General features: G+C 41.8%; 1 protein-coding gene across 1 annotated transcript; it reads right to left on the bottom strand.

Moving 5' to 3' along the window:
* Nucleotides 1-1848: 1848 nt before the first annotated feature.
* On the bottom strand, nucleotides 1849-24895 carry Them4 (thioesterase superfamily member 4). The gene is made up of 6 exons (XM_027390016.2): nucleotides 24824-24895; nucleotides 18725-18911; nucleotides 14734-14893; nucleotides 13785-13892; nucleotides 6671-6795; nucleotides 1849-1889 (listed from the first exon to the last, which is right to left on the bottom strand). The coding sequence occupies exons 1-6, from the start codon at nucleotides 24893-24895 to the stop codon at nucleotides 1849-1851; spliced, it is 693 nt and encodes a 230-aa protein (XP_027245817.1).
* Between the last annotated feature and the right edge of the window lie 2830 nt (nucleotides 24896-27725).

The following is a 27725-nucleotide window of genomic DNA, read 5'->3' as shown; positions in this document are numbered from 1 at the left end:
AAGTTTCTGTCTGGTGGCCCTGTCCAGTGGGGTGTTGAAGTCTCCTACTATAAGTGTGTGAGGTTTAGTAATGTTTCTTTTATGAATGTAGATGCCTTCATATTTGGGGTGTAGATTTCCGAATTGAGACTTCATTTTGATGGACTTTTCCTGTGATGAATATGAAATAACCTTCATCTCTTTTGATTTATTTTAGTTTAAAGTCTAATTTGTTAGATATTAGGATTGCTACAGCAGCTTGTTTCTTGGGTCCATTTGATTGGAAAATCTTTTCTCAACCCTTTACTCTGAGGTCATGTCTGTCTTTGACATTGAGATGTGTTTCTTGTATGCAGCAGAAGGATGGATTCTGTCTTCGTGTCCATTCTGTTAGCCTGTATCTTTTTTTTCTTTTCAGATTTTTTTAAATTTAAATTAGAAACAAGATTGTTTTACATGACAATCCCAGTTCCCTTCTCCCTCCCATCCTCCCCTACCTCCCCCAACTAAAACCCTACCTATCACATATCCTTTCTTCTATTCTTCCCCTGCTCAACCTTTCTGCTCCCTCATGTCCTCTGCATCCTTCCTCTTCTTCCCTTCTCATTCTCATAGCTCCCTCCCCCCTCTTCCTGTGCTTTCAATTTGCTCAGGGGATCTTGACCCTTTCCCCTTCTCCTGGGGACCATGCATGTCTCTCTTAGGGTCCTCCTTGTTTACTAGCTTCTCCGGCAGTGTGGATTGTAGGCTGGTAATCCTTTACTCTAAGTCTAAAATCCACGTATGAGTGAGTACATATCATGTTTGTCTTTTTGTGATTCGGTTACCTCACTCAGAATGGTTTCTTCTAGTTCCATCCATTTTCCTGCAAATTTCAAGATTCCATTGTTTTTTTCTGCTGAGTAGTACTCCATTGTGTAAATGTACATTTTCTCTATCCATTCTTCGGTTGAGGGGCATCTATGCTGCTTCCAGTTTCTGGCTATTACAAATAGTGCTGCTATGAACATCGTTGATAAGCAAGTTAAGATCATTGACATTGAGGGATATTACATATATAACAGTGAGGATCATGTCTAAAAACCAAGCAATGCTGGAGGCTTCCTTGATAGTAGTTAGGAGAGAGATGTAAACAGTTCCCACCCAGAACCTTCAGAAGGAGCAAGGCTTTATTAATACTTTAACCTTAGACTTCTAGCCTCTGGGACTATGACAGTGAAGTTTCTGTTGGTTTAAACCACCTAGCTTGTAGTTCTATATTATAACCCCAGAAAGCTAACAGAGCCTTCTTCTAGTGATGACAAACTACAGGGATAAAAGATACAATAGCATAGGTTGAGGAAAAAATGAGCAACAGTTTAATCTCTAGGACTCTAGACAACACATGCATGTGATCCATTCCCGCAGGAATGAACTGTATTCCCTAATATGACCAGAAAGAGATTTGTTCACATACAACAAACCTCGTTTGGTAGTAACACACAGTGCATGCTTATGCACACGTGCACTCCACACACACCACTCCATTTCCTCCATGTTTGCAGGAAGTTTCTACATAATCTTTTTTTTCTGCAGTCTGCAATGGAGCAGGTGCTGTGCTTGTTAGCTTTGGAGTCTGTTCACTTTTCAGGACCACACATTGTCCTAGGGATAGAGATGATGCTGAGACTCTCCCAGGGAGTGCTTCTTATGAAAATCTGGAAGGGGGTGGTGAGTACCCACAGCCCTGTATTTCAGAGGCTGTTCTCAAGAGTCCATGAGCCAGGCTTTTCCCGGGGATTCAGCAGCTGGGACAGGAGTGGAGATAGGTGCCACTTCTGGAGGAGGAGAATCTCATGCAGAACAGTGTGGAATTCACCATAAGTTCTTTTATGTCAAACGCTTGTCAGGATCCAGCTTTACAAATAAAGCTAAGTGGACAAAACAGTAGATGATTGTAAGTCAACTGTGTTCCATTTGATGAAGCCAAGCAGGAAGACACTGGAAAGGGAGTTCTTGTATCACTATCTTTCTACTCTCGTTTCTCAGAAGACTTAAGAACCAACTTTTGGCTGGGGGTGGTGGTGCACACATTTAATCCTAGCACATGGGAGGGAGGCAGAGCAGGTGGACCTCTGTGAGTTCAAGGCCAGCCTGATCTACATAGTGAGTTCTATGCAACCAGACCCTGTCTCAAAAATAAATAAATCAACTTTTGGCTGTCAAAGTCATTACTTTCCCTCCCCTCTACCAGGTCCTCTACTGCTTCACGATTCATTAACACTTCTATCAAGAGGTAGCCTGGGAAATGAGAAGTGCATTTACAACTGAGCCAACTGATATGGAAAGTTTAGTGAGTGTCCTGATAAGCTTTAACTGTTAACCTGACAGCCTTGATACCCAAGAAGGATGTCTCAATTGAGGGATTGCCCATATCAGATTGGTCTGTGGGAGCAGGCAGTTCTGGGCTGTCTAAGGCAGCTAGGCATGAACCTGCTTACTGAAGCAGTGAACTTCCATGGTTTCTGCCTGGAGTTCTTGCCCTGACTTCCCTCAATGGTGGACTGTGACATGAAGTGTAAGCTGAAATAAACTTTTTCTTTCTCTAGACTGCATTTGGTCAGGGTGTTTTATCATAGCAACAGAAGCAATCCAGATAAGAAAGCCTTGGAACGGAGCTGCAAATTGACTGTGGATTCAGACCATTAATGCCATCCTCCTGCTCCCTTATCTATCACTCTTTTAAGAGGCTGATGCTTAGGGGGAAAGTGGATTTCTTAAATGGGATATAAAAAGCATTACTCATAAAGGGAAAAACATGGACTAAACGTGACTACATTAACATTAAAAACTCCTGTCCATGGGGCTGGAGAGATGGCTCAGAGGTTAAGAGCCCTGGCTATTCTTCCAGAGGTCCTGAGTTCAATTCCCAGCAACCACATGATGGCTCACAACCATCTGTAATGAGATCTGGTGCCCTCTCTGCCTGGCCTGCAGGCATACATGCAGACAGAACAGAAAACTGAAACAGAATAAATAAATCTGTTCACAAAGAGATACTTTAAAGCAAATGAAACCATCTTATACACTGAAAAGATGTATGGAGTTTCTACCTATCCAATATAGGCTAAACTGAAAATAAGTAAAGAACTCCTGTAAGATGGTAGAAACGAGAAAAAAGAAAGAAAAGATGAGCCAACAGGAATTTCACAGAATGGGAAACAAATATGGTCAGTGAACATATGAAGAAATATTCAACTCTATAGGTTATCTGAGAAATGCAATTCTAAATAACATTAAGATCCCATTTTAGCCAGGCATGGTGACACAGAACTTTAATCCTAGCATTTGAGAAGCAGAGGCAGGTGGATCTCTGTGAGTCTGAGGCCAGCCTGGTCTACATAGTGAGACCTTGTCTTAAAAAGAAAAAACAAGATTCTATTTAAAACTTTTATTGGTAAAAATTGAGAAATCTGACTGCCAATTGCTAGAGAAGACAGGGATCAAAAGAATGTCCTATGTTTTGCAGGCAGCTTTTGAAGACAAGGTGGGCTCCTGTGCAAACACATCCTACAAGCAGAAACCCTGCTTCTAAGCAGATGCCAAGCTCCCACCATGCAGAGGACACAAGCAAAACAGACACAGCAGCAGCAGGATCAGAGTCCATTATCAGACAAGCAGAGTCACTGTGGTGTGGTGGCTCATGGAGTACTATGTGGAAGCAAAAACAAGAGAGCCACACAGCCCAGATTGTGGACGAACCTCAGCAACATATAGTTAAGTGAAAATCAAACCCAGAAAAAGTCACATATGTCACAATCACTTTCCTACAGGGTTAAAAAAAATGAACAACTAAAGAATACACCCCTTAGATGTATGCTATTCTTTTCTTTCTCTCTTTCTTTTTTTGGGCGGGGGGGGGGGAGGGTTAAGACAGGGTTTCTCTGTATTGCTTTGGAGATTGTCCTGGCACTTGCTGTGGAGACCAGGGTGGTCTTGAACTCACAGAGATCTGCCTGCCTCTGCCTCCCGAGTGCTAAGATTAAAGGCGTGTGCTACCAATTCCCCGGCATATTCTTTTCTGTTTTGAGCGAGAGTCTTACTATGTAGTTCATGTTGGCCTCAGCCTCCCTAACACAAGGATTATGGGCATGAACCATTTCATCCAACCATTTTTTTTTTTTTGAGTCAGGGTTTCTCTGTGTATCCCTGGCCATCCTGGTGCTCACTATCTAGACCAGGCTGGCATCAAACTCACAGAGATCTGCCTGCCTCTGCCTCCTGAGTGCTTGGACAAAAGGGGTGTGCCACCACTGCCTGGCATACTCAACCATTCTTAAGGACATTTTAAAAGTAAAAGCTAGAAGCTACAAAATAATGCAAGCTACTAAATTCAAGATCAGAGTTGTCATTAAGCAGGAAGAAAAGATGAGGATAGCAGTTATGTAGAGATAAAATGTGATAAAGAATCTGGTTCCTATGGATGTCAATAAGGAGGCCTCTGTACTCCAGGGAGTCTCTGGTGGTGGATTAGTATCTTTCCTGGTGCAAGAAGGGACTTTGAGAGCCCATCCCATGTGAAGGGTTACACTCTGGCCCTGGACACATGAGGAAGGGCCCAGGACCAGAACAGGAAGATTTGGTGGATTTTGCAGAGCCCCCATTGAGAGCCCTACCCTGCCTGGGGAGAGGTGGGGGGTGGTGGGGGGTAGGCTGGGGTAGGGGAGAAGGGATGGGGTAAGGGGAGGGAGAGGGAGAGGGACTTACATGTGAAACAAGCTTGTTCCCTAACTAGAACTAATAAATAAATTAAAAAAAAAAAAAGAATCTGGTTCCTATTTGGTGGTAGGCCCTAGGGGATTATTTATTATTAAGTTTAGTAGATGAATAAATAAAAGATGAACAGTTATATACCAGTGAGGATCATGTCATAATTCAAGAATTATGATTATAAACATGTACATGTGAGGTACACTAAGTAAAAACTGAAAATGTAACTAGTGCTGTGTAAGCTATCTGCATTTGAGGCTGAGGCTTCCAGGGCTCTGGCCTGCAAAGCCCCTGTTGGATGCATTGCTCAAAGTACAAACAGGAGAATCTCTAGGTGTCATTTCTGGCAAGCTTCCTATAGAGATCTCAGCAGGAAGGAAGCTGCATCTCTAAGTCAGCAGGAATAAGTTGTGCTTTCTTTTCTCATTGTAACTAACTTTTCATGTTTATAACCACTATTGAATTCTCTTTTTTTCTTAAATTGGGCTTCTTTTAAGTTTTGGGACATATAAAATTCGACTCCCTCCCTGGTAATCATTTCCCATGTCTTCGCTTTTAAGATGTACAAAGGGCCAGTGAACTGCTCACCCAGTCCCTTTCCAGAACAGTCACCCGTGAACCTTTCAAGACCTGGTCTAAGTACATGAAAATAACCTGTAGACAGTTGCCTTTCTTCCTATTTCATAATTTCAAGCTTATAGAAAAATCGTGAGATTGGTACAATGGTATATTTCTCTCTAGGAAATTAGAGAATTACTTAGCAAAGTGTATGTAAAATGATTTCTCAAAAGTTCTTACACTATTTGAAAGAAAGACAGATTGGGAAAACACACATGTCCAGTGAGTGTCTCTAATCCCCACGCAAGTACAGGATTTAATTACTTTCTCCATACCTGTGACTGTCAGAGTGAGCCTGCTCCCATCCCTGCTGCCATGCTCCAGGGACACCTTCCTTGGGCTCTGGCATCTTGTGGTGGGCTAATCCCTTGTGCATATATCCTCCTTATCCTGTCCAGACTCTGACACTGCTGGCCACTGCTGCTGCTCTTCCCTGGTGTGTGTGTGGGTTTCTATGTCCCTGGGCTTACCACATCTTAGTCTATAATGGCTCTCATAATAAATACATGGAGGGAGACAAGTGCAAGTGAAGGGGAGGGAAGGGAAGAAATGGAAGGACCTCTGCTTTTCATTCTAAGCCAGTGACGAAGTCTTAGATTTCTGCCCTGCCATCTGCAGTTCTCACCCAGTATATGCTAATGAGCTCCCTTCACATCAAAGACTTTCCTCACTTTTGCCTATGGTACTAAAACAGGCTACAGTATTTTTATGGCATAAATTAGAAAAGAACTGTAGTTCTTTGCCAGTTTTCCACTGAAGTAAGTCAATGCTTTGCTCATTCTTTTGCAATTGCAAGTGAGGGATGCACCAATACTTGAACCATAGCAACCTCCTATGTTACCTATGAAAGACAATTCTGGGATTGGATCAAATGTTATCTCACTCCCAACTGTAATGGATATTGGCAAACAGGTCCTGTGCTAGCAATATGTAAGAACGCCTCTAGCCACGGGGCTGGGTATGAAGATCAGTGACAAGAGTGCTTGCCTAGTATGGACAAAGCCTTGGGGTTCAATCCAGCACCGACCACCTCCGCCCCCAACAAAACCTAAACCAAACCCCAACCAACCTAAGCCAGGTATGGCAGGATGAATCAAGCCTGTAACTCTTGCACTAGCAAGTAGAGGCAGGAGGGTCAGGAGTTCAGGGTTACCCTTTGCTGCATAGCAGTTTCAAGGCTATCCCAGGCTACATGAAACCTTGTCTCAAACACTCATACTAAAATCCAACTCCACAACATTTAGCTTGTTTTGTGCGTTATAAAATGAAAAAGCAAATGTAACCCTAACCGAGGCCAGCCTCCCAGGGACAGTGCACTTCTCACCTGTTGCCTCTGTGTATAATGTCTTCTCATCAACACTCTGAATACTACAGGAAACAAAAAGTTTCCTTCCTTCAGTATTACTAATTTGGCAGTTTACCACCACAACGGAACAAAGGGGGATAGGTCTGCAGAAGGGAGAAAAAAAACATTTTTTTTTGTTAAATCTATGTAATACTGAAAGACCATCAGACTTACAATAGGGTGGATACACACAGGACGATAGTGAGTACTGATTGTCTTAGATGGAACATATCGTAGGGCTCTGACATGGACAGTCTCTCCTTCCTGCTTCTTTTCTCCCACTCACTCCTGCCTGCCTATGTGCATATGGTCCCAGACTGCCCTTCTGGGCTTTGGTTCAAAGAGCTCACTAGGGATTCCAGCTCTGTCTTGGCAGACTTTCCAATTTGGGGATCCAGGGTCTAGTCTAATGCTAGTAGCAGAAAGAAGTGAAAACAGGGCTGTGGAGTAGTCCTTGTCAGTGTAGAGACTGACTCAAATTTTCTTGGACCAGTTCAATGGCTCAGCGGGTAAAGACTCTTGCAGCCAAGCCTGATGGCCCGAGTTCAATCCCTGGGACCCTTCATGGTGGAGGAAGACCCTGCAAGTTGACCTCTGACCTCCACATGCATGCTACAGTACATATGCGCCCCACTCTAGACATAATAAATACATATATTCAATTAAAATTTTTCTTACCTACTTCTTTTTAGAGTACTTGTCTGGCAACAGCCTTATTATTCTAAGCCAGTGCTATGATAATGTAAAAGTCCCACAGCTGAGCTGTCCAATGTGGTAGTCACATGTAGTTACTGACCACTTGAAATGTGGCTAGTAAATGAGAAATTGAATCTTACAATTCATTTCATTCTAATTAAGCTATACTTAAATTTAAATAGCTACATATGACTAGTGGCTCGTCATCTGCAGGGAATCCTGGAGATAGAGTACCATAATGAAAAGGAACTTTCTTTGAAGGTCAGAGTTCTGTTGGTTGATGTAAAAGGTGGAACATGGAAATGTTCTCTGTTTCTACAGCACTGCCATGTGGATGAAGGGACTCTAAGACACAAGGAGGTTGTCACTGTGATTGTCCTCTGGCCCAGTCTTCCCTCCCATCACCTTTTAACATTCCATTAGCTTTTCCTGACCCTCTGATGGAGACCACCAGGCTTTGTTCTTCTATTGGTGCCTATTCAAAATCTGTCAGCGTCCTGGGGACATCTGGTGTTCTTAACTGTTCAGTATCTCTTTTTCTTTTTTAAAATTTCTTTTTAAGATCTTAAAATTGTGTTTATCTGTGTGATAGTATGGCAGGTAAGTGCAGCTTCCCAAAGAGCCCACAAGAGGACATTAGATCCCCTGGAATTACAGGTAGTCACGGACGACCTAATGTGGGCGCTGGGAACTGAACTCATCCTCGGCAACAGCAGTAAATGCTCTTAACCTCTGACCCATCTACCTAGCCCCCCTTTAAAACTTCTATTTATTTGTCTATCTACTATTTTGTGTGTGTAAATTTGTAAGGGCAGACATATATGTTTCATGGAGAATGCTTGCAGGGAGGTCGAAGGACAACAATTAGGAGTTGTTTCTCTCCTCCTGCCTTGCTAAGGCTAGTTGGCCTGTGCACAGCTGGGTGAGTCTGTCTCTGCCTCCCATTTTAATGGAGCAGTTCTGGAATTATAGATTCCTGCCATGCCCAGCTTTATTATTTTGAAGCTGTTCTCTCTGTACCTATTACTACTTTTTTGGGGGGTGCAAATTGATTTTTGCTGATCTCAGTTTTCTTCTGGTTGGCTTTTTTTCTCATGCATTTTCCTTTCTTTAAAGCTGTTCTGTGTCAGGCTAGATATGGTGGCACACAGCTTTGATCTTAGCCAGGAGGAGGCAGAGGCTGGAGGATCTTTGTGAGTTCAAGGCCAGCCTGGCCTATTTATGGTGTTCTAGGCCATCTATGGCTACACAGAGAGATCTTGTCTCAAAAACAAATTTTTTTCTCTATCATTTTTAAATGTTTCACACATGTCTCAGCTTTTTACATTAAACTCAGTCTTATAACCTGTCTTGGGTCTGACGGTTTGGTTAGTCAGTGTACTAACTTCTGCGCTATCTTACTTTGCTTTCTATTTGATTTACATTCTCTGAAATTTTTTTCTTGTTTTAAAAATTGATATATATATATATATAAAGCCAGGCATTGGTGGTGCACACCTTTAATCCCAGCACTCGGGAGGCAGAGGCAGGTGGATCTCTGTGAGTTCGAGGCCAGCCTGGTCTCCAGAGTGAGTTCCAGGCTAGGCTCCAAAGCTACACAGAAAAACCCTGTCTCGAAAAACAAAAAACAAAGAGTTTTTTCTCTTTACTTATACTTTCCAACTGCTTTGTGTATTAATTATCACTCATTTTAATCCCCTCCCTACTTAAAAATACAAGGGATTCTGTTCGCCTTCTCCCCGACTCTGTCACTGTCTGACTGCTTCAGCTTCCCACTGATCTCCAGGATGCAGACATTAATTAGCCTTGCTGTTGACAGCGTGTTCTGCACATGTACCAGTCATTTGCTCACCGTCCTCTTTTGTCATCCTGCTTCTGGTCATTCTGTCCTTGCTTTCCTTCCTCTGTGCCCATATGTTCTGTGGTCACTGCCCTATTTTTCTATAGCCATTCTCAATTGTTGGTTCAATGAAAATAAGTTGACTTTGCCCTCTGACAGCCCTTAGGCAGGCTGGGAGCATGGTTCCAGGCTGGCCTGGTCTCTGAGCCTCTTCTGCTGCTGTGGAGGTTTATTGCTAAGGTAATGGCGCCCTCTTGCTTCTGAAACAGCTCTCTTACAGATGCTCTTTTGTGTCTGATTCTAAGAGCTTTATAACCTCTCTAGGATAGCTGTATAGATTTACTGCCATTTATCTGGATTGATATTTATTGTATTTTCTGTGGATTTGTGTTGTTCTTTCATGCTAGATCAGAATATGCTCCCCCAACACTTTTAAACCATTTTTTTCCACTGCTCTGGGGTTCTTATCAGAGCTTCACCCGTCCCCTTTATATCTCAGCTCCTTTTCTCTCTGTACTGGAGTCAAAGCATCTTTCTCCTTCCCCCTTGTTCTTAAAATGATCCCAAGTTACCATTCAACATATTAAATTGCCAGCTCTGAATACATCAGTAGTCCCAACACCCTTCTAGAAAAATTGTTCTCATCTCTTCTTGGATGAGCCATCTGAGGGTCAGAGAGTAGCCAATGCTGTATCAGACTAAATCCATGTCAATCTGACTGGAATTCTGCTTCTCCTTTGTATTTAAGCTCGGGATATCTGCCGTTGGTTTAACTGCAGTGGGCATGTTAATAAAATATGGGATACACTTGAATACCTCATTGAAATAATGGAGTAATGCTGACCACCACCACGGAGCATACAGACTGTTGAATGGAAACTGGAATAAATCTTAAGAAAGGAGAACTATCTTATAGTGAGAAGTGATTTGAGGTTTGACTGTGCTTTGAGATTATAAAAACCATGACATTATAATTAATTTTCAGTGAAAAACACAGGGCAGGACTTAATTATACATTTTAGAGGAGTAAGCTTCCTGAGTGTGAAACCAGCTGCTACACGTTGATCTGAACTTCTGAAAGGTAGAGAGAGAACAAAATGTTATACACATGCATCACAGGTGAGGCAGGAAAATGAAAAGAAAGCTTGGGCCATGGTTTTCAGCCTCCCTCCTTCCAATCCTTTCTTCTTCTTTTTTTTGGGGGGGGCGTCGGAGGGAAGGTGTATGAGACAGGGTTTCTCTGTGTAGTCCTGGCTGTCCTGGAACTCACTCTGTAGACCAGGCTGGCCTCGAACTCAGAGATCTCTGCCTTCGAGTCCTGAGTACTGAGATTAAAGGTGTGTGCCACCACTGCCTGGCTTGAATTTCTAAATAGCTTCTAGTTTCTTTTTGTTTCCTCTTTTTGTGATTTTTTTTCCTTTCATTTCTTTAAGCATCTTACATGGTAGTCTTTGCGGACCTAAATTTGTTGCTGTCTCTCCAGCCTGATACTCACTTTTATGTGTGCATGCATGTGTGTATATGATGCAGAATCTGCTCATGTTGAAGGGAGACTGCCCTTGAGTGTTTCTTTTCTGCTACACAGAATCAGAAGTCCAGTGGAGCGCCTCTGGCCTGGTACGTCATGACGCAGCTATAGGTTCAGACACTGCCCCTTCAGCACCACCAGTTTTGAGCTGTATTGTCTATCTCAATGTACTTAGAGACAATAAAATAGCTCAAACACATTGGCTGGCTGGAAACTGAGATGGCTAAGGTGAAGTTTTTCTTCTTAAAAGTAAAAAGGCTGCAATCCTCAAAAAATTCCAGTGGTACTTTTTTTTTTTTTGAAGAATTAAAAAGGAAATTCTGTGACTTGTGTGGAAAGTCATTAGAGCAATCCCATTAGAGCAATCTTCAGAAAGAAGAAAGCTGGAGTATAATATTTCTTGATTTCAGAATACATTCCAGGGCCACAGTAATTAAAACACAGTGCTGGCATAAAGATAGGCATAGAAATCAATGGAGCAGAACAAAGGGTTCAGAAACAAACCTGCTCACATAATCTTTTGTTCCTGTGTGGTGTGCATATTTGAGTATGAGTGATTGTATGCAGAAAATAGAGGTCAACGTCTGGTGCCGTTCTCTCCATTTTATTTTCTGATCCAGGGTCTTACTGAACTGAGAGCTCACTGACTTGCTTAGATTGCCTGGTCAGCAAGCCCCAGGAATCCCCCTACCTTCACCTCCCTGGCACTACAATTGTAGTCATGTGGTGCTATGAGTAACTTTTTGAAAGTGGGTGCTGGGGGCTTTGAACTCAGACCTCATGCATGCACAGCAAGAACCTCACCACTTGAGTAATCTCCCCATCAAGAATACACAATGGAAAAATGCAGTCTCTTTAACAAATGGGAAAACTGGATATTCACATGCAAAAGAATGGATGTAGATGCACATTGGCTGGAGCCTGAGTGGCTTAGGACACCCTTTCCTAACTGTTTTTTGATGATAAATTTCAATCTTGCATAATTTTAATTTGAAGTTACCATTATTGGCCACTAGAGAGGAAGAAGTTAAGACAGCAGTTCTCTGTTTTGTTTGAGGGACGGTAAGGGATAGAGGGAATTACAAAAGAAGGTAAGTAGCTCTGTCTCTTTTCTAATTAGAACTCTGGGTAAACAGTCCAGGGTTTGGCAAATGATAGCCTACTGACTACTACTTTTTATAAGTGAAGTTTTCCTGGAACACTGCTTTCCTGATGCACTATCTAGAACACAGCTACCCTTATGCACTACCTAGGACACAGCTACCCTTACACACTATCTAGAACACTGCTACTGCTACCCTTATGCACTATCTAGAACATAGCTATTATTATGCACTATCTAGAACACTTATGCCCTCATGCACTATCTAGAACACAGCTTCCCTTACATAGTATCTAGGACACAGCTACCCCTTATGCACCATCTAGGACACAGCTACCCTTATGCGCTATCTAGAATACTGCTAACCTTATGCACTATCTAGAACACAGCTATTCTTATGCACTATCTAGAACACAGCTATTATTATGCACTATCTAGAACACTGCTACCCTTTTGCACTATCTAGAACACAGCTTCCCTTATGTAGTATCTAGGACACAGCTACCCCTTATGCACCATCTAGGACACTGCTACCCTTATGCGCTATCTAGAATACTGCTAACATTATGCACTATCTAGAACACAGCTATTCTTATGCACATCTAGGACACAGCTATCCTTATGTACTATCTAGACTTGCTTCTGTGCTTTCATGGCTGAGTTAAAAAGCTGTGTCACATATTACACAGACCAAAAATATAAAATATTAACAGAAAATGTTTACTGAGCTCTGAAGTAAACTTTTCTGTAGGATAACCTAAGTATTGTCTATAGACAATAAACGTATAATCTATGAAGCATGGCTTCCAAAAACTAGTACTCAAGTAATATGGCTTTTGTGATATATAAAGGGGAGATGTTTAGTAACTTATTTATTATATGTTTGTGTAGCAACTCCCAACCGTGCCCCCCTCCCCCCCATGCCGGAGATTTCATACTTTGAAGCCTTTGTTTTTTCACTCTCTTTATTTTTTTGCCCTATAATTAATTCTTTATTCCTTGCTAGAAGTTATTCTGTTGTTTAGTGCAGGACTGTAGCTGGATGGTGAAGATCAGGCTGAACTTAGCTTTTGATGAATATCAAACTCATCTTATTTCCATTCTATTTCTCTGTGTGAAGTTCTGAGATATTTTTCTCTCCTTTTAAAAAAATGCAGGGAATATTTGGGCTCCATTTAGATCTCACTGAATGTTTTTAATAACTTTAAAAATGTATTTGCCCAGGCCAGTGAGATGCTCAGCTAGTTGGGGGCACTTGCTGCTGAGCTTGATGGCCTGTGTTTAATATGTGGGACCCACATGTTAGAAGGAGACAGCTGATACCTAGGGGTTATCCTCTGACTCGATATGTACAACATAGCATGCACCCTTCTTTCACATATATACAAGTTAATAAAAAATAAAAATAAATTATTTCCTTAGATGATGCTTTACTCAAACACAGAGATCCAGGGCAGTCCCCACCCTACAATTAGCATAGATCCCAGCTTCCTTACTGATGAAAGAATGATTCTGAAGCATGAATTCTCTTCCCAGATTTTCTTTGTATGGTTTGGCAGAGGCTACTCTTTTTATTTTTATTTTGTTTTTTGGTTTTTTGAGACAGGGTTTCTCTGTGTAGCTTTGGAGCCTATCCTGGCACTTGCTCTGGAGACCAGGCTGGCCTCAAACTCACAGACATCCGCCTGCCTCTACCTCCCGAGTGCTGGGATTAAGGGCGTGCGCCACCAATGCCCGGCTTGGCAGAGGCTACTCTGCAGAACTTTGAGAGCTCAAGGTTGGTGGTTTCCTCACTGTCCTGCTTCTCCATCTCCCTTGTGAGTCCTTTGGGAGCACTTCCTTGATAGTAATGGACATATACCTTGACTCAGAATCTGCTGCTGGAGAATCTGACTTAAGAACAAAAGGAGAATGATCACAGGCTTACTTTTTATAGTCGATGTTGAGGTTGGCGGTCATGGCAACTCCCTCAGCGTATGCACACATGCCAGTGGTGACGTCAATGATGGTTGCAATGGCGCCTCCATGAACATATCTAGTCACAACAGAAGCAGAAGAGAAAGTTTCAGAAGTCCATGAAATGGCCTCTCAAGACATAAACTGTTGAAGCGTCTTCTTACATTTACCTCATGTTCAGTTTATTTAATATTAAATAATATCTATATCCTTAACTTTGTTCACAGCAGAAATGATATTTGTAATAATAAAACTGGAACTCAGTAGTAATCATATTAAAGCATGAAAAGGCTAAAATTTAATTAAGAAACATTATGCTTGTAACTGTACATATCCCCTGTTTAAAAGTTTAGAAAATGGGGCTGGAGCCATTGTTCAGTAGTTAAGAGCATGTACTCTTGCAGAGCAGCCAAATCAGGTCCTAGCACCCATGTTGGGTGGCTCACAACCACCTGCAACTCCAGCTCCAGGAGGACCTGACACCTCCAGAGGCTTTGGGTTCCTACACACACACACCCACACACACACACACACACAGAGTTTAAAATAATAATAAAAGTACTCTTTAAAGTTTAGGAAGTACAGACAAATAGAAGGAAGAAACCTTAAGGCCCTTAATACTACCATCAAGTCACGGCCAAACCACTGTAAACATGTTCATCATACTCTGTTGCTCTATGTCCTATAATAATGTATTATATGCATCATTTAATATTATGTTAAAATTATAAAATTTAACCAATATAGATAATATTCATTAGTGTGTTATAAACATCTTCCTATATTAACAAATACGTATCTATACTGCCAATTTAATATTGTCTTTGTAGTCTCTGGATATGTTCAGTGTATTTAATGTTAAATAATATTTGTAAGGAGAAGAAACTACTTCAACTCCATGCTGCTAGGATAGTTCTTACCCAGGTACCCCTTGCAGGTGAAGACCTGATTGAAACAAGCAAACCATCCTCCTCTCCACTTTATTATAGAACATCACATATTCAAAGCCCAAGCCTTCCTCAAAGCTTCTGGTGAACTGTTGGGCCTTTGACATTTGTTCTTCTTTCATAAACCGGGGGTCTGTAAAGAAATAGGGGTAGGGGGACAGGAGAGCAAAAAACAGATAAAAGAAAATGCCATGACAGAACTAAGCACCCGTATCCTGATAAAATCATATGTGGATGGATAACTAGTTGAAATGCCAAAGAAAGGAACAGAAAGGTCACAAGAAACAGCAGAGTGGCTAGGGAGGTCGTTTAATTGTAGAGTGCTTGCCTAGCCCTGGGTTTCCAAGCCCCAGCACCACACAAAACTATGTGTGGTAATTCGTGACTGACTGCAATGTTGGCACTTGGTAGGTAGAGGCAGAAAGATTAGAAGTTCAAGGCCATTCTTAGCTACATGGTGAGTTTGAGGCCAGTATGGACTACCTGCAACCCTGTCTCAAAACAAACTAAAACAAAAGGAAAAAAACCTGAATAGAATATGACAGAACACAAACTCTCTAGAACAGCAAAAACATACATGTAAACATATATAGGCAGAGTAAAAAACAAGTGGCTACATACACACGGGAATTAGTCAACATGGAATATGAATGATAATAGTAAACTGAGTGAAACAGTAAGGTGCAGAGATCTGGTTTAAGTGGACTTTAATGAGAATGAGTAATCCAATAGGAAGGAAATGGTTTTCCTGACAGATGCGAATTTACCCTACTATCCTGAATTAGAAACAGAGCTAGTTCTAACCCAATAAATCACCATCTTTGGGTTAGAACCATTGGGACTCCTGAAATCAACTTAAGAGTTTAACATTTCTGATCAAGATTATCCAAATTGTGAGGTATCTCATAAAAATGGGAAAAATAAGTATAACAAATTTGTTAAGAGAATTGGAGCTTTACCCCCATTTAACTGAGGCAGAATCTGCTCTTTGACAAGATTCCCAGGGGTTTCACATTTGGTTAAAGCCCGAGGCTGAATAGAGCTGAAGGCTGTAGAGGAACAATAAGAGATTGGCACTCTTGTTGGGATGAGGGCTTTGACAGAGATATAGGAGGTGAGAGGGCCAACTCTACACTATAAAATGAACAATGGCCACCAAAATTGGCACATGGATCAGTAATGGTTTCCATGCATAGATCATTCCAGCAAAGCTGAGCAGGTAGAAGCCAGGTTGCATCAGGTTAAGACATTCAATGAATTGTGTGATATCAGTGTAATTTTAATAAAAAACCACTATTTTTATAGTGCTAGGGATCAGACCCAGGGCTCTGTACACACTTGTCAAGTCCTTTAAAAAGTTAATGTTGACTGGGGTGGGGACTGGTTCCAGTTAGAACAGGGTCTCCCTGTGTAGCCCAGGATGGCCTCAAACTCTCATCCTCCTGTCTGAGTCATGTAAGTACTGAAACTATAGACATCCTCTACCATATCCAGCATTAAAATTTACTTTTAAGTAATTTAATAGTTAAAATTTAATAATGTAACTTACTTAAAAGCTAATTTTTTTCTTTGTTGATAAGGTAGGATAAGTCTTGGCTCTAAACTGAATAATCTAAACAGAAACCTGAAAATGACCAACTGTTCCTGTTTAAAGTAATTTGACTTTTGTCTCTTTTATTCCTTCATCCATGAGAACACTGAGACACAGAAAGGTAAAGTACTTTGCCGAAGCTCACACAGTTTTCCATGCTGTGTAGAAACAGGATTTCAACCTAAACATGTGTGAAACTAAATGCGGTAGTTAGTGTTTTTGTCAATTTGACACAAGCTAAAGTTATTCAGGAAGAGGGAACCTTAACTGAGGGACAGCCTTCATCATACTGCCTATAGTCAAGCTATAGGGACCTCATTAGTGATTGGTTCGGGAGGACCCAGGCCACTGTGGGTGGTGAAACCCCTGGGTCCTGGGTGGTATAAGAAAACAGGCTGAACAAGCCATCCAGAGAAAGTCAGAAAGTAGGTTTCCTCAGTGGCTTCCGCTTCAGTTCCTGCTTCCCTTCACGACTGGTTTGTAAGTAGTAAACATAAAATAAACCCTTTCTTTCCTCTTCAAGTTGCTTTAAGTCATGGTGTTACAGCAACAGAAAGCAAGCCAGGACACTAAGTTCCAAGGATTAAATTGAGCAACGGTCAGCTTTTGAATGGGAATGGGGTTACAGCTGTGAGGAGTTTTCTGTACTGAGAAATGGGTACACCCTATGAGAGTCTGATGGCAGTGTGTTGCTGTGTTCCCGAGAGAGTAGGATGGAGTAATACAGTTATGAAAGGTCTGTTTGCTGCTGAGAAAGATGCGGCAGGGAGCATTGTCACCAGCAGGTCAAGGGAAGAAAAAACAGTGCGTATGACCTTTATTCATGGTCAGTTCATTCATGCAGGATAAAAGCAGATCAAGCTCAGGTACAGGGAGGAGGGGACAAGAGCTGGTCAGAGTTTGGAAATGCTCTTCTGCTGGCTTCTATTTTCATTTCAGCGAAATAGGGAGCAAGACCTGCTGAGAGTGAGAATGGGAAAGAATTAGAGGCGTGAGTAGAAAGAAAGGCAGGAAGCAGACATCCAGAAGAGCATGGGAGTCAATAGACTAGGAAAACAGGAGACAGGCTATGAGGAAACACTAAGGGCTAATTAGAAGTCATCAAATATTATATAAAACTGTCAGGGAATTAAAATAGTTGCTTAATACAAAGTGTGTCAAAAAATAAAACAAACAACCCAGAATGACAGGAAGTATAATTTGTGAGGGTTGGGTTTGATGATGTGGAATAATGCTCTTGTACACTGTAAAGCTTTGCCGCTCATATTGGTTTAAGTAGCCAGCTTATAATCAATATAAGCCCCTGTGTGTTTATTTGTGATTGATTAGCTGCAGGGTAGAGAGGGACAGATACTTCTGGCAACAGTATGAGGTAGGTTGTCTTTGGGCTTAAAGTCTGAGAGATTAGAGGGTGTGCTGGGTAGTTTTATGTCAACTTGATGCAAGCTATTATGTCAACTTGACATTAGCTAGAGTCATCAGAAAAGGGAGCCTCAATTGAGGAAATGCCTCTATAAGATCTGGACGTAAGGCATTTTCTTTATTAGTGATTGATAGGGGAGGGACCAGCCCATTGTGGATGGTGCTACCCCTGGGTTGGTGGTCCTGAGTTCTATAGGAAAGCAGGCTGAGAAAGCCATGGGGAGCAAGCCAGTAAGAGCACCCCTTCATGGCCTCTGCTCCTGCCTCCAAGTTCCAGCCCCACGAGTTCCTGTCCTGACTTCCTTCAGTGATTGACTACAATGTGAAAGTATAAAGCAAATTAACCTTTTCCTCCTCAACTTGCTTTTGGTCATGGTGTTTCATCACAGCGGGTAATTCTATAATTACAGTGAGTAATTCAAATGTTCTGATCTTCTCAAAGAGAAGAAGCCAGATTTTGAGATACAGAGAAAAGAGATTGGTGATGTCAGCTTCAAGATGCCAGGTTGAGATCATCTTATTTTTGATATATTTTGTGTTCTTCCACAATCTACAAAATTTAGTGAGACTTCTGGCTTATAAAACTGAGGACTATAGAACCCAGTACTGTTTTTTTCTCTTTCCCCTCTCTCTAATCTTCCCATTTCCTTTCTTTCCTCTTTCACCTTCAATCCCTACTTGCTCTGCTTCCCACCCTCTTCCTTTCTCCTTCCTCCCCACTCTGAAAAGGGGTCTTACCATATAGCCCATGATGGCCATGAACTTGCTATGTGGCCCTAGCTGGCTTTGAGCTCATGATCTTCTTTCCTCAGCCTACTGAGAGGGACTATACACATGGAAGAACTACCATGTCTGGCTCTTCCTTCTCTTTAAGTCATAATTAGTGCTCCAGTCTGTTACACTTTACATTGATATTCATTTATTATTTAGGGAAAAGTGGCTGTTTTTTACCAACAAAGCGGGTTTGGAAGTCTTTAAGGACTCGAGTAGGATTTTGTCTGTATGAAGACAAACGTTTCCAGGAGCCGTCTTCACATTTCTTCATGAATTGGTCAAAGAGGAGTCTTAGGTCCTTGCTCCAACTGGGGTTTGGGAGACCATAGTCCTTGTGAACGACTTTCTCAGAAGAAAACAACCTCTAAAAGACAGACAAGAAAGAAAAAGAGGAGATACAAAGTATTTCATATTTTCGACAACTTCCTAAGACTACCATACTGCTTTTCTTACTGCTAGAAGGTGATCAGGGACTTGAGAGCTCATTTGCCCTACACCCCTTCATGGAAATGTGAGAATGACAAAAGGTCAATGATTTGTCCATCTTCTCCCAGATAGTTATTGGCAGAGATAGCATTAAACCCAGGTGAGCCTGTCACCAGACACAGAGAGATGGATGAGTGAGATACACATGGTGTGGTAGTTTGAATATAATTGACTCCCATAATCTTATAGGGAATGGCACTATCAGGAGGTGTGACTTTATTGGAGTGGGTATGACCTTATTGGAGGTCATATGTCACTGTGGGGGTGGGCTTTAAGGTTTCCTATGCTCAGGATATCACGGAGTGTCTCAGACCATTTTCTGTTGCCTGCAAGATATAAGACTTTCAGCAACTTCACCAGCATCATGTCTGCCTGCACACTGCCGTGCACCCCACCATGATGGTATCGGATTGAACCTTTGAACTGTAAATAAGCCACCCCAATTAAATGTTTTCCTTTGTAAGAGTTGCCATGTTCATGGTATTTCTTCACAGCAATAGAGACCCTAACTATGACACACAGGAAGCTAGATCACAAGGGAATGGTGGTATTTAGCTCTTTGACCTGAATATTGGTAAGTAGATACTAGAAAGAGTAGTGTATGTAAAGACAAAAAGGAATAAACAACAACAATAATAATAAAATCAATGTGTGTAAATGTAAGGAGGCACGAGACAGTTTTGAAGGGTTTATTATACTCTATGCAATAGGAACTATTATCTCCATTTTACAGATGAGGAGATTAAGGTCTAAAAGAAGCTAGGCAATATCACAGTGTAAGAGAAGGAGTGGAAGGATATAGAGGTATAGGCAAAGCCTCAATGCTAAGCTAACTGGTTTGAATTATATCTGCAGCACTCTCAGTTATTTAAGCAGGGAGTGACATACTCAGGTTTGGCCATAACAGGAAAGAGAATGGCAATGTCCAAGACTGCAAATAGAGGCTTCTACTTGGAGACTATTGGGGTAACTCAGTGAGAACTATGAAATCATATAGCAGAACTCAGAGACTACTTCCACAAAGCAAATGAAGGAATAGGACAAACACTACAACCAATCCCTGGTATACAAATGGCACCATGGAGTAAATGACAGTTAATTACAAGAAAGAATACAAGAGGGACAAGGAGGAGGCTGAGAGAAGAGAGGTTGATGTCATGGTAACTATGACTTTCACTCACAACACTTCTCTGGAGCACTGAGCATTACCACCATTCCAGTCAACAACTGAAGTGCTGGAGGACTAGGAAGACACAGCGTGATCTATGAAGGAGCATAAAGCAGATGCTCACAGATGGGAAAGCAGCTGCAGAAATCTCAGAGTAGTTATTATCAACTACATGGCCACACCAGTGACATCAAAATACCATGCTGTACTCACTGATGGAAGAATCAGCTTCTGCTGATGCCTGGGTTGGCTCCAATCCTGGTTCAATAGAAAGAACAGAGGGAACCTTGCCTCTAGCACTCTATGAAATTAAAAATTGCATAGGCGAGATGACTCAGTGGGTAAAGGTGACCTACACTAAATTGCTGGAACCTATATGGTGGGAAGGGAGAACTAACAAAGTTGTTCACAAAGTTGCACCCCCCCATTTACACTCACAATTAAATAAATGTAAACAAACCCAAACAGCAACAACAAAAACCCTTCCATGGAGATAAAAAGGGAAATCCTGACTTTGTGGTACTAGAGAAACAAACAGAAATATCATTTTGCCTATGGCTCAGGATAAGTAACTTTATTTTCTATGCCTCTTTGATCAGCTTATCCCTTCAGAACCCAGCTTAGATAATGTGGGAAAGACAGAAAAACTCTACCCATTATTTCTCCCTCTAAATAAAAATGTGGTAAAATATTGATATATTTTCTCCAAGTTCTTTTCATTCACTTCACTGCACCCTGATTTACACTGCTAAGGTAGTTCATTTTACATTTTTCTGGCACGCCTCAGGCAGCAAAGACCTTGCATAGTTCTAAAATTGTAAACTTCACTCAGCAGTTTTTTTTTTCTCTTTTCATACTGCTCACTCTCATTGAAGTTGCCACCTATTTCTTTTCATTGAAAAAAGTTTTAAAGGGGTGGAAAGATTGTAAAAGCCAGAGGATTGAGGACTTTGCCCTGAGGTTGTGTTTCCTAGTATACATCAGTAAAGTCTCAGCAACATGGCTGTCCAAATGTGAGCTAAACAAGGATGGCAGCAATGGACATGCTAAACTACACAGCGAATAACCCAGACGCTTCAACCCTACACAAAGAACTACAGGCAACTGAGTAAGGCTGGGTATGGGAGGGAGAAGTGGTCCCCCCAGGGAAGAGCACACCAATTGGTTGTCCAGTCCCAAAGAGTCAGTGCTGAAAACATACTTGCAAGTAACATTATATGGACTCGACAGTTATATCTGGGATTATGTATATAAATACATATAAGCATACAAAAACAATTGATGATAAAGGAGGTTGTAAATTTAAAGGAGAGCGAGAAGGGGTATATGAGAGGGCTTAGAGGGTAAAGAGAAGGGAAAAATGTAATTAAAATACAATCTAAAATATAAAAGTTTTACTTTGTTTTTGAGACAGGGTATGCTATATAGCCTAAACTGGCCTAAACTTTGTGATCTTCCTGCTTCCCAAATGTGGGATTACAGGAATGTACAATTGTACCCAGCCGAAATACTTTAATTAATTAATTAATTGATTGATTGATTGATTGATTGATTTATGAGACCAGATCTCACTATGAAGCCCTGGATGGCCTGGAATTCATTATATAGATCTGGCTGGACTTGAACTCACAGAGATCCACCTATCTCTGTCTACCAAGTACTGGCATCAAAGGTGTGTGTCATCATACTTGGCACATTGTCACCTCTTTACACATTAAACATTTCTTGGTGTTAGTAACTTTCAAATATCTTTCTTTTAGTTCTTTATAAACTATATAATAGAGGCTTGGGGAGATGGTTTGGAAATGGCTCAGTGGGTAAGAAGGGTTTGTCTGCAAGCATGAGGGCCCGAGTTTAAATCCCTAGCACCCATAGGAGCTGGCCATGGCAGAAAGTGCTTGTAACCCTAGCACTGAGAGTGTAGAGACAGTTAGATCCCCGAGAACTTGTGGACCAGCCAGCCTAGTCAAAATATCCAGTTTCTAGCTCAATGAAGGACTCTGTCTTAAGGCAAAAATAAGGTGATAAAGGAGGGTACTTGACAGCCTGCCCTGGCCTCTGTAGCATGTGATGGATGTGCCACACACAGACACACAAGTATATATTAGAGCTTGGGGACACAGCTCAGTGGTAGGACACCAATTTGACCCTATTTTTTTAAAGAACACACCTATATATAATAAATTGCTGTAAACTATAACTACCACCCACCTGTGACTGTATTTTGGTATTGGCTATTCAGCCTCTCTATTCCCTCTCCCCTTACTATTCTCTCTCCTTTCTAGTCTCTAGCAACCAGTACTCTCTGCTTCTATGCAGCTAAAGTTCATGAAAGTGAGAACTAGGGTTACACTCAGCAAAGACTCAGAGGATAAAATGACCACATGGCACACTGGAGAATTGCTAGAATCTCAGACTTCATGGATAGAAAGTGTAGAGAAAAGAGGTACTGCAAGATATGGTTGACAAAATGGGAGAGGGATCACACCACAGGTCTTAAGTTTAACCTTCTAGGTCAATCAACTGTTCAAAAACATTAGTGTGAAAGGTAGCACCAGGACAAAGATAGATGCATGTTTAAATATTATAAACAACCTAATATATAATTACAGTAATAATAAAATCCTTTACATTATATATTTATATAACTTGAAAGACATGAGTAGCATATCCCACTTGTTACATCACAAACGTCTCTACTTAGGATGAAGCTACTTAAAGAGGCAATCATGGTTCAGTGGTTAAGAACACGGGCCTTTCTTCCAGGGGATGCAGGTTCAATTTCCAGCACCCACATGGCCTCACAACTGTCCGTAACTCCAGTCCCAGGAGATCCAACAATCTCTTCTGGCCTCTGTAGGCACTGCCACACATGGTACACAGACATACATGAGGCAGCGCACAGAAATTTAAAAAATATTTTTCTTTTTTTTTTAAATAAAAAGCATTCGTGTAAAAAAAAAATCATGAAAGTGATACTTGAGTGTTGAAATGCCTTTTTCCACAGTGAGCCTTCAGCAAAGAAACAGTGGTTTTCAGAGTTTCATTAAGTGAAGAAGGATGAGTTAAAATGGTGAGAAAAAAGGGAAGGTGGCCAAAGCTGTTAAAAGGTATAAGTTAGATATGGCCCAAGGCTGGACTAGGTATGGAGGAGTAAGAAGAAAAGGGTTAAGTGACATTCAGTACTAGCACCCAGGGCGCAGGGGAGTTACTAACTTCAGGAAAAGAGAAAGCATAAGAGTCTTAGATTCCAGAGTTGGAGCTTTTAATGGCATGATTAGGAGGAAAAGATGTCTGTCCGTGTGAAAGTGTGGATCAGAGAGAACGGGAGTGGAACTACTAATTTTAGTTTGAGGCATGTCGAATTATGTTAGACGGACAATGTGGTGGGGCATAAAAACAACCCAATTTTCAGTTCAAAGAGGTGAGAACTAAGAGCTACTTGCAGTAAATGTACTCGTAAATTCATAGCACAGTTGTGCATGAAGGATGAATCCTAGGGGTAATCATTACCCTTTGTTCTCAGTAGAGGAAAGGTCATGCTTGATCTTTAGTTATACATTTATGAGAGCTGGAGTTGTAAGAAAAGTTATGACTTTTATGCCTCCTTAAAGACAGAAAGCCTGTAAACACTAATGCTCAGTTGTATTCAGCACAGACTGCCAGGCACCAACATGTAATTAAAGAAACGAATCCTTATTTGTGGTTGTAAGATTGGCACAATACATTTTCTTTTCTACTGGGCAAGATGGTACGTGATTAGTCTACATTCATTATTCTTTCAAAATTCTGTGTCTACCACTGAGCTATACCTCCAGCCCACACTTACTGTCTAGCAGGAAGCTGCAATAGCTTGGGAGAGATGCCACAGTCATCTAATAACCAAAGTTCTCTTTTGGTTCTTGCTTAAAACAGAGCTGTTCCCTGTTGTTCCTTAGTCATTTACTATAACACAAAGGATACAGGCAATTTGAATTTGGAAAACTGATTGCATTCTCCCAAACTGGATCATAAACTCCTTTGGAGGAAAGTTTCCTTTTCCTTTTCTAACAGTAATAGGTCTTACTTAACTATCAATGGGCAATGATGCCTGGAATATTGTTGGGGCTCAACAAGTACTGACTACATCAATGAAACAAAGTAGGGATACAAATAAGGGCAGGGAATTATTTGAGACTAACATTCCAGGCACGCTAAACGCTTACCTTGCATTATCTCATTTAATCTTATCCTCTAAGATGATGAAAATGGGTCAGAGAGGGCGTAATTGATTATCTGACAGTCAGAAGCCCCTTCCCAAGTTGGTTATAACGAATCAGAGACCATCAGGGTTAGATTCCTGGAAAGGGTAAGTGCTCTTTTCCAGGGGTCTGTAATGGCTGGTTCTTTCTCGGATTTTCTGGGTGACCTTGTAAACCTTTCTTATTATGTCAGTAGTAGTGGCGGTCCAATCCCTGCTGACCTATTTCAACTTTGAGTTATGCTCCCTTCAGGTTCCTCCCGATTCGAATCTCAAGGCTGAAGAGCCCCTGTTACAGCCGAGGACCGGTGTTAGCTTAGCTTCAGTCCGGCTGTCTCCCTGCTCGCAGCACAGCTGCTGCGTTCCGCGTTTCGGGACTCACCCACACCGGTCCCGGCCGTCTCGCCGGCGCAGCCACAAGAGTGCGCAGGCGCGCAGCGCAGCTTCTCAGCATTGCTCAGGCCAAGGACAGGACGCTGCTTTCTCCTCTCACCCAGAAAGAGCCGCATTACCTCACAGGCAGACACGCCGGCCCGGCCCGGGACTATTTACTATGGAGGCGGGAGGAGGGCGGAGCAGTGAGCCGCTGGGGATTCTGGCACCTCCCGGAACCTGGGCGGACCAACTCCTCACCGCCCGCTATTGGTTCCGGGACACTTTGCGTCTGGCTCCACAGTCTCGGTAACCTTGCAGGCACGGACCCCTGCAGTTGACAGCTTCAGTTCCTTGTCCCCAGGCTGCTAGCTCTTCACCCTGAGAAAGACTCAGCGCCTGGGGCGGACAAGAGTGCTTACAAGAAGTGAATAACCTTTGGGAACCGGTTGACGGTGTTGATATATGGATTTTTGGGTGCACTGCCACTTAAAATTGTCAGTCCGCCCGGCAGTGGTGGTGCACACCTTTAATCCCAGCACTCAGGAGGCAGAGGCAGGTCGATCTCTGAGTTCGAGGCCAGTCTGGTCTACAAATCGTGTTCCAGCCAGGGATTCACAGAGAACCCCTGTCTCAAACAAACAAACAAACAAACAAACAAACAACAAAAAGCCAGTCCCTTCTATTTAATATATACACTTTTCAGTTGCCTCCTGAGTTTGTGTCCATCCGTTCCCGCGTGTCTGTACTGAAAAGAATGTGTTTTCAACCTTTTCTTTAGCAAGAACCATCTTTTCAAAGAAATGTAATAGAGTTAGCCAGAACTGTCTAATAGGAACCTCTTAGTTTAAAGAATATGTAATAATCCACTGATTTGTTGTTCATTTCTGTGCTGCGGATTGCTATACAAACAGAATAATCTCACAAAGGAACACAGAAATAAGGGGAAAAGTTTGGCAAGGTTTTTTTTTTTTTTTTTCCCCCCGAAAGAGTGCATCAAGACCTAGCCAGGGTTAGCAAACACACAAGGACAGGTGGCAAGCCGCCCCCCCCCGGGCCCCAATTGCCTGGAATTTGTTATGATTTGCTAGTTTTTAAATAATAATCACAAAGAAGATGGAAGGAGATGGTTACTTAAGACTTAAGCCGCTTAAGTTCAGAGAAGGCTTCAGTCTTTATGTGAACAAAAATTTTATCTGGTTGGGGGTATTCTAACATTTGGATAGTGGTGGCAAAGCCTTTAATTTCAGCACTTGGGAGGCAGAAGCAGGAAGATCTCTGTGAGTTCCAGGTCAACCTGGTCCACAGAGTGAGTTCAGCCCAACCAAGGCTACCTAGAGAGACCCTGTCTCAAAAAACAAACAAACAAATGAAAAATCTGCATAGAGCTGAAGAGCTGGTTCAGAGATGGGTTCAAAGCACTGGCTGTTCTTTCAGAGGACCCAGATTTGATTCTGAGCATTCACATGGCAGCTCACATCTGTTTGCAATTCCAGTTCCTGGGGATCTGATGCCCTCTCTTGGTCTTCAGGCATGCCTGTGGTGCACAGACAAAACACCCATATAAATAAAATAATATTTTTCTCTACTCTGTTTCACAGTGGGTAGTTATATGCCTTTAAATTCCCTAATTGGAACATTTAATCTTCTGTTTATCCCATCAAGTATCTTTTACCTAAGACACTCCTGTTTGTGTGAAAGTTTTACTTTTGTTGGAGGCTACAGCCAGAGATGTCTGTCTTGAAGTCTGCTAATGAACTAGATTTGGTTACTTATAATTACAGAAAAGGGATTAAGGAATTTATTCCAAGTTCCCAAGGTCAGAAGGACAGTGGTCTAGTGACATCCTGAGAACCACCTTCAAGGTACCTGGAATAGCTGCAAGATTGTATGGGGTATTGTGGTTGGGGAAGGTATGCAAGTTCTCCCAGAAATTTGTAGCAATCTTAGGCTCTGATCTGAGGATCCTTGTCTTAGGTCTCACCTTTCAAGATCCTGATTGCAACTGCGAAATCATTCTCACTTGCGGGTTAGTTCTGGTTCCCATTATAGGACTCAAGCCTTCAGGGCTCCTTGTTTCTGGAATTTGAGGTAACTTGGGAAATAGGAATAACACAGAAAATGAGCAAGTCAGAGAAACAGAATAGAGACAGGGCAGTGATTAGAGGAGCAGATGGAAGTTGTTCATGGCACCATCATAACTTAGCCCAGGTTTTCAGCCTAGATGTGGAATGGCAGGCCTACAATTCCAGTCTGAAAGTAGAGATAGGAAGATCAGTTCAACATTATTCTCAGCCATCTGTTGGATTTGAGGCCATCCTGGGATACATGAGACTCTCTCTCTCTCTCTCTCTCTCTCTCTCTCTCTCTCTCTCTCTCGCTGTGTGTGTGTGTGTGTGTGTGTGTGTGTGTCTGTGTCTGTATGTATATGCTAATCCTTTTCACTAATACTAATAGCAAAAGGCCTTCCAATTTACCCTCTTTTAGGCCCAACAGTCAAAAATATCTACAGAAGTTTAGTTCAATGGCTGAATAGACAAAGGCACTTGCAACCAAGCCTGCTGACCTGAGTTTAGTCCCCAGCATTCACATGGTAGAATGAGAGAAGGGACTCCTTCAAGTAGTTGTCTGACCTCCACACATATTCTGTGACACGGATGTGGTGCATGAGTACATACACTCGCACATGCGTGCACACACACAACAGGTAAACAAGTAAATAAATGTGGATGAACTTGGAGGACATGTTAAATGAAATAGGCACTGAGAAATGCCATGTGACCTCACTTAAGTATAATCTAATCCAGTAAAATTTATAGAAGCAGAGAGTAGGATGGCAGTTGTCAGATCCAGTATGGAGGATTGGGGATTGGGGAGATGATTAAAGAATGAAAAATTTCAGTTAAGAAAGA

The sequence above is a fragment of the Cricetulus griseus genome (assembly GCF_003668045.3).
Source record: "Cricetulus griseus strain 17A/GY chromosome 1 unlocalized genomic scaffold, alternate assembly CriGri-PICRH-1.0 chr1_0, whole genome shotgun sequence".
NCBI classification, from domain to species: domain Eukaryota; kingdom Metazoa; phylum Chordata; class Mammalia; order Rodentia; family Cricetidae; genus Cricetulus; species Cricetulus griseus.
The sequence above is the reverse complement of the archived record's forward strand: the minus strand, read 5'-3'. Positions and strand labels throughout refer to the sequence as shown.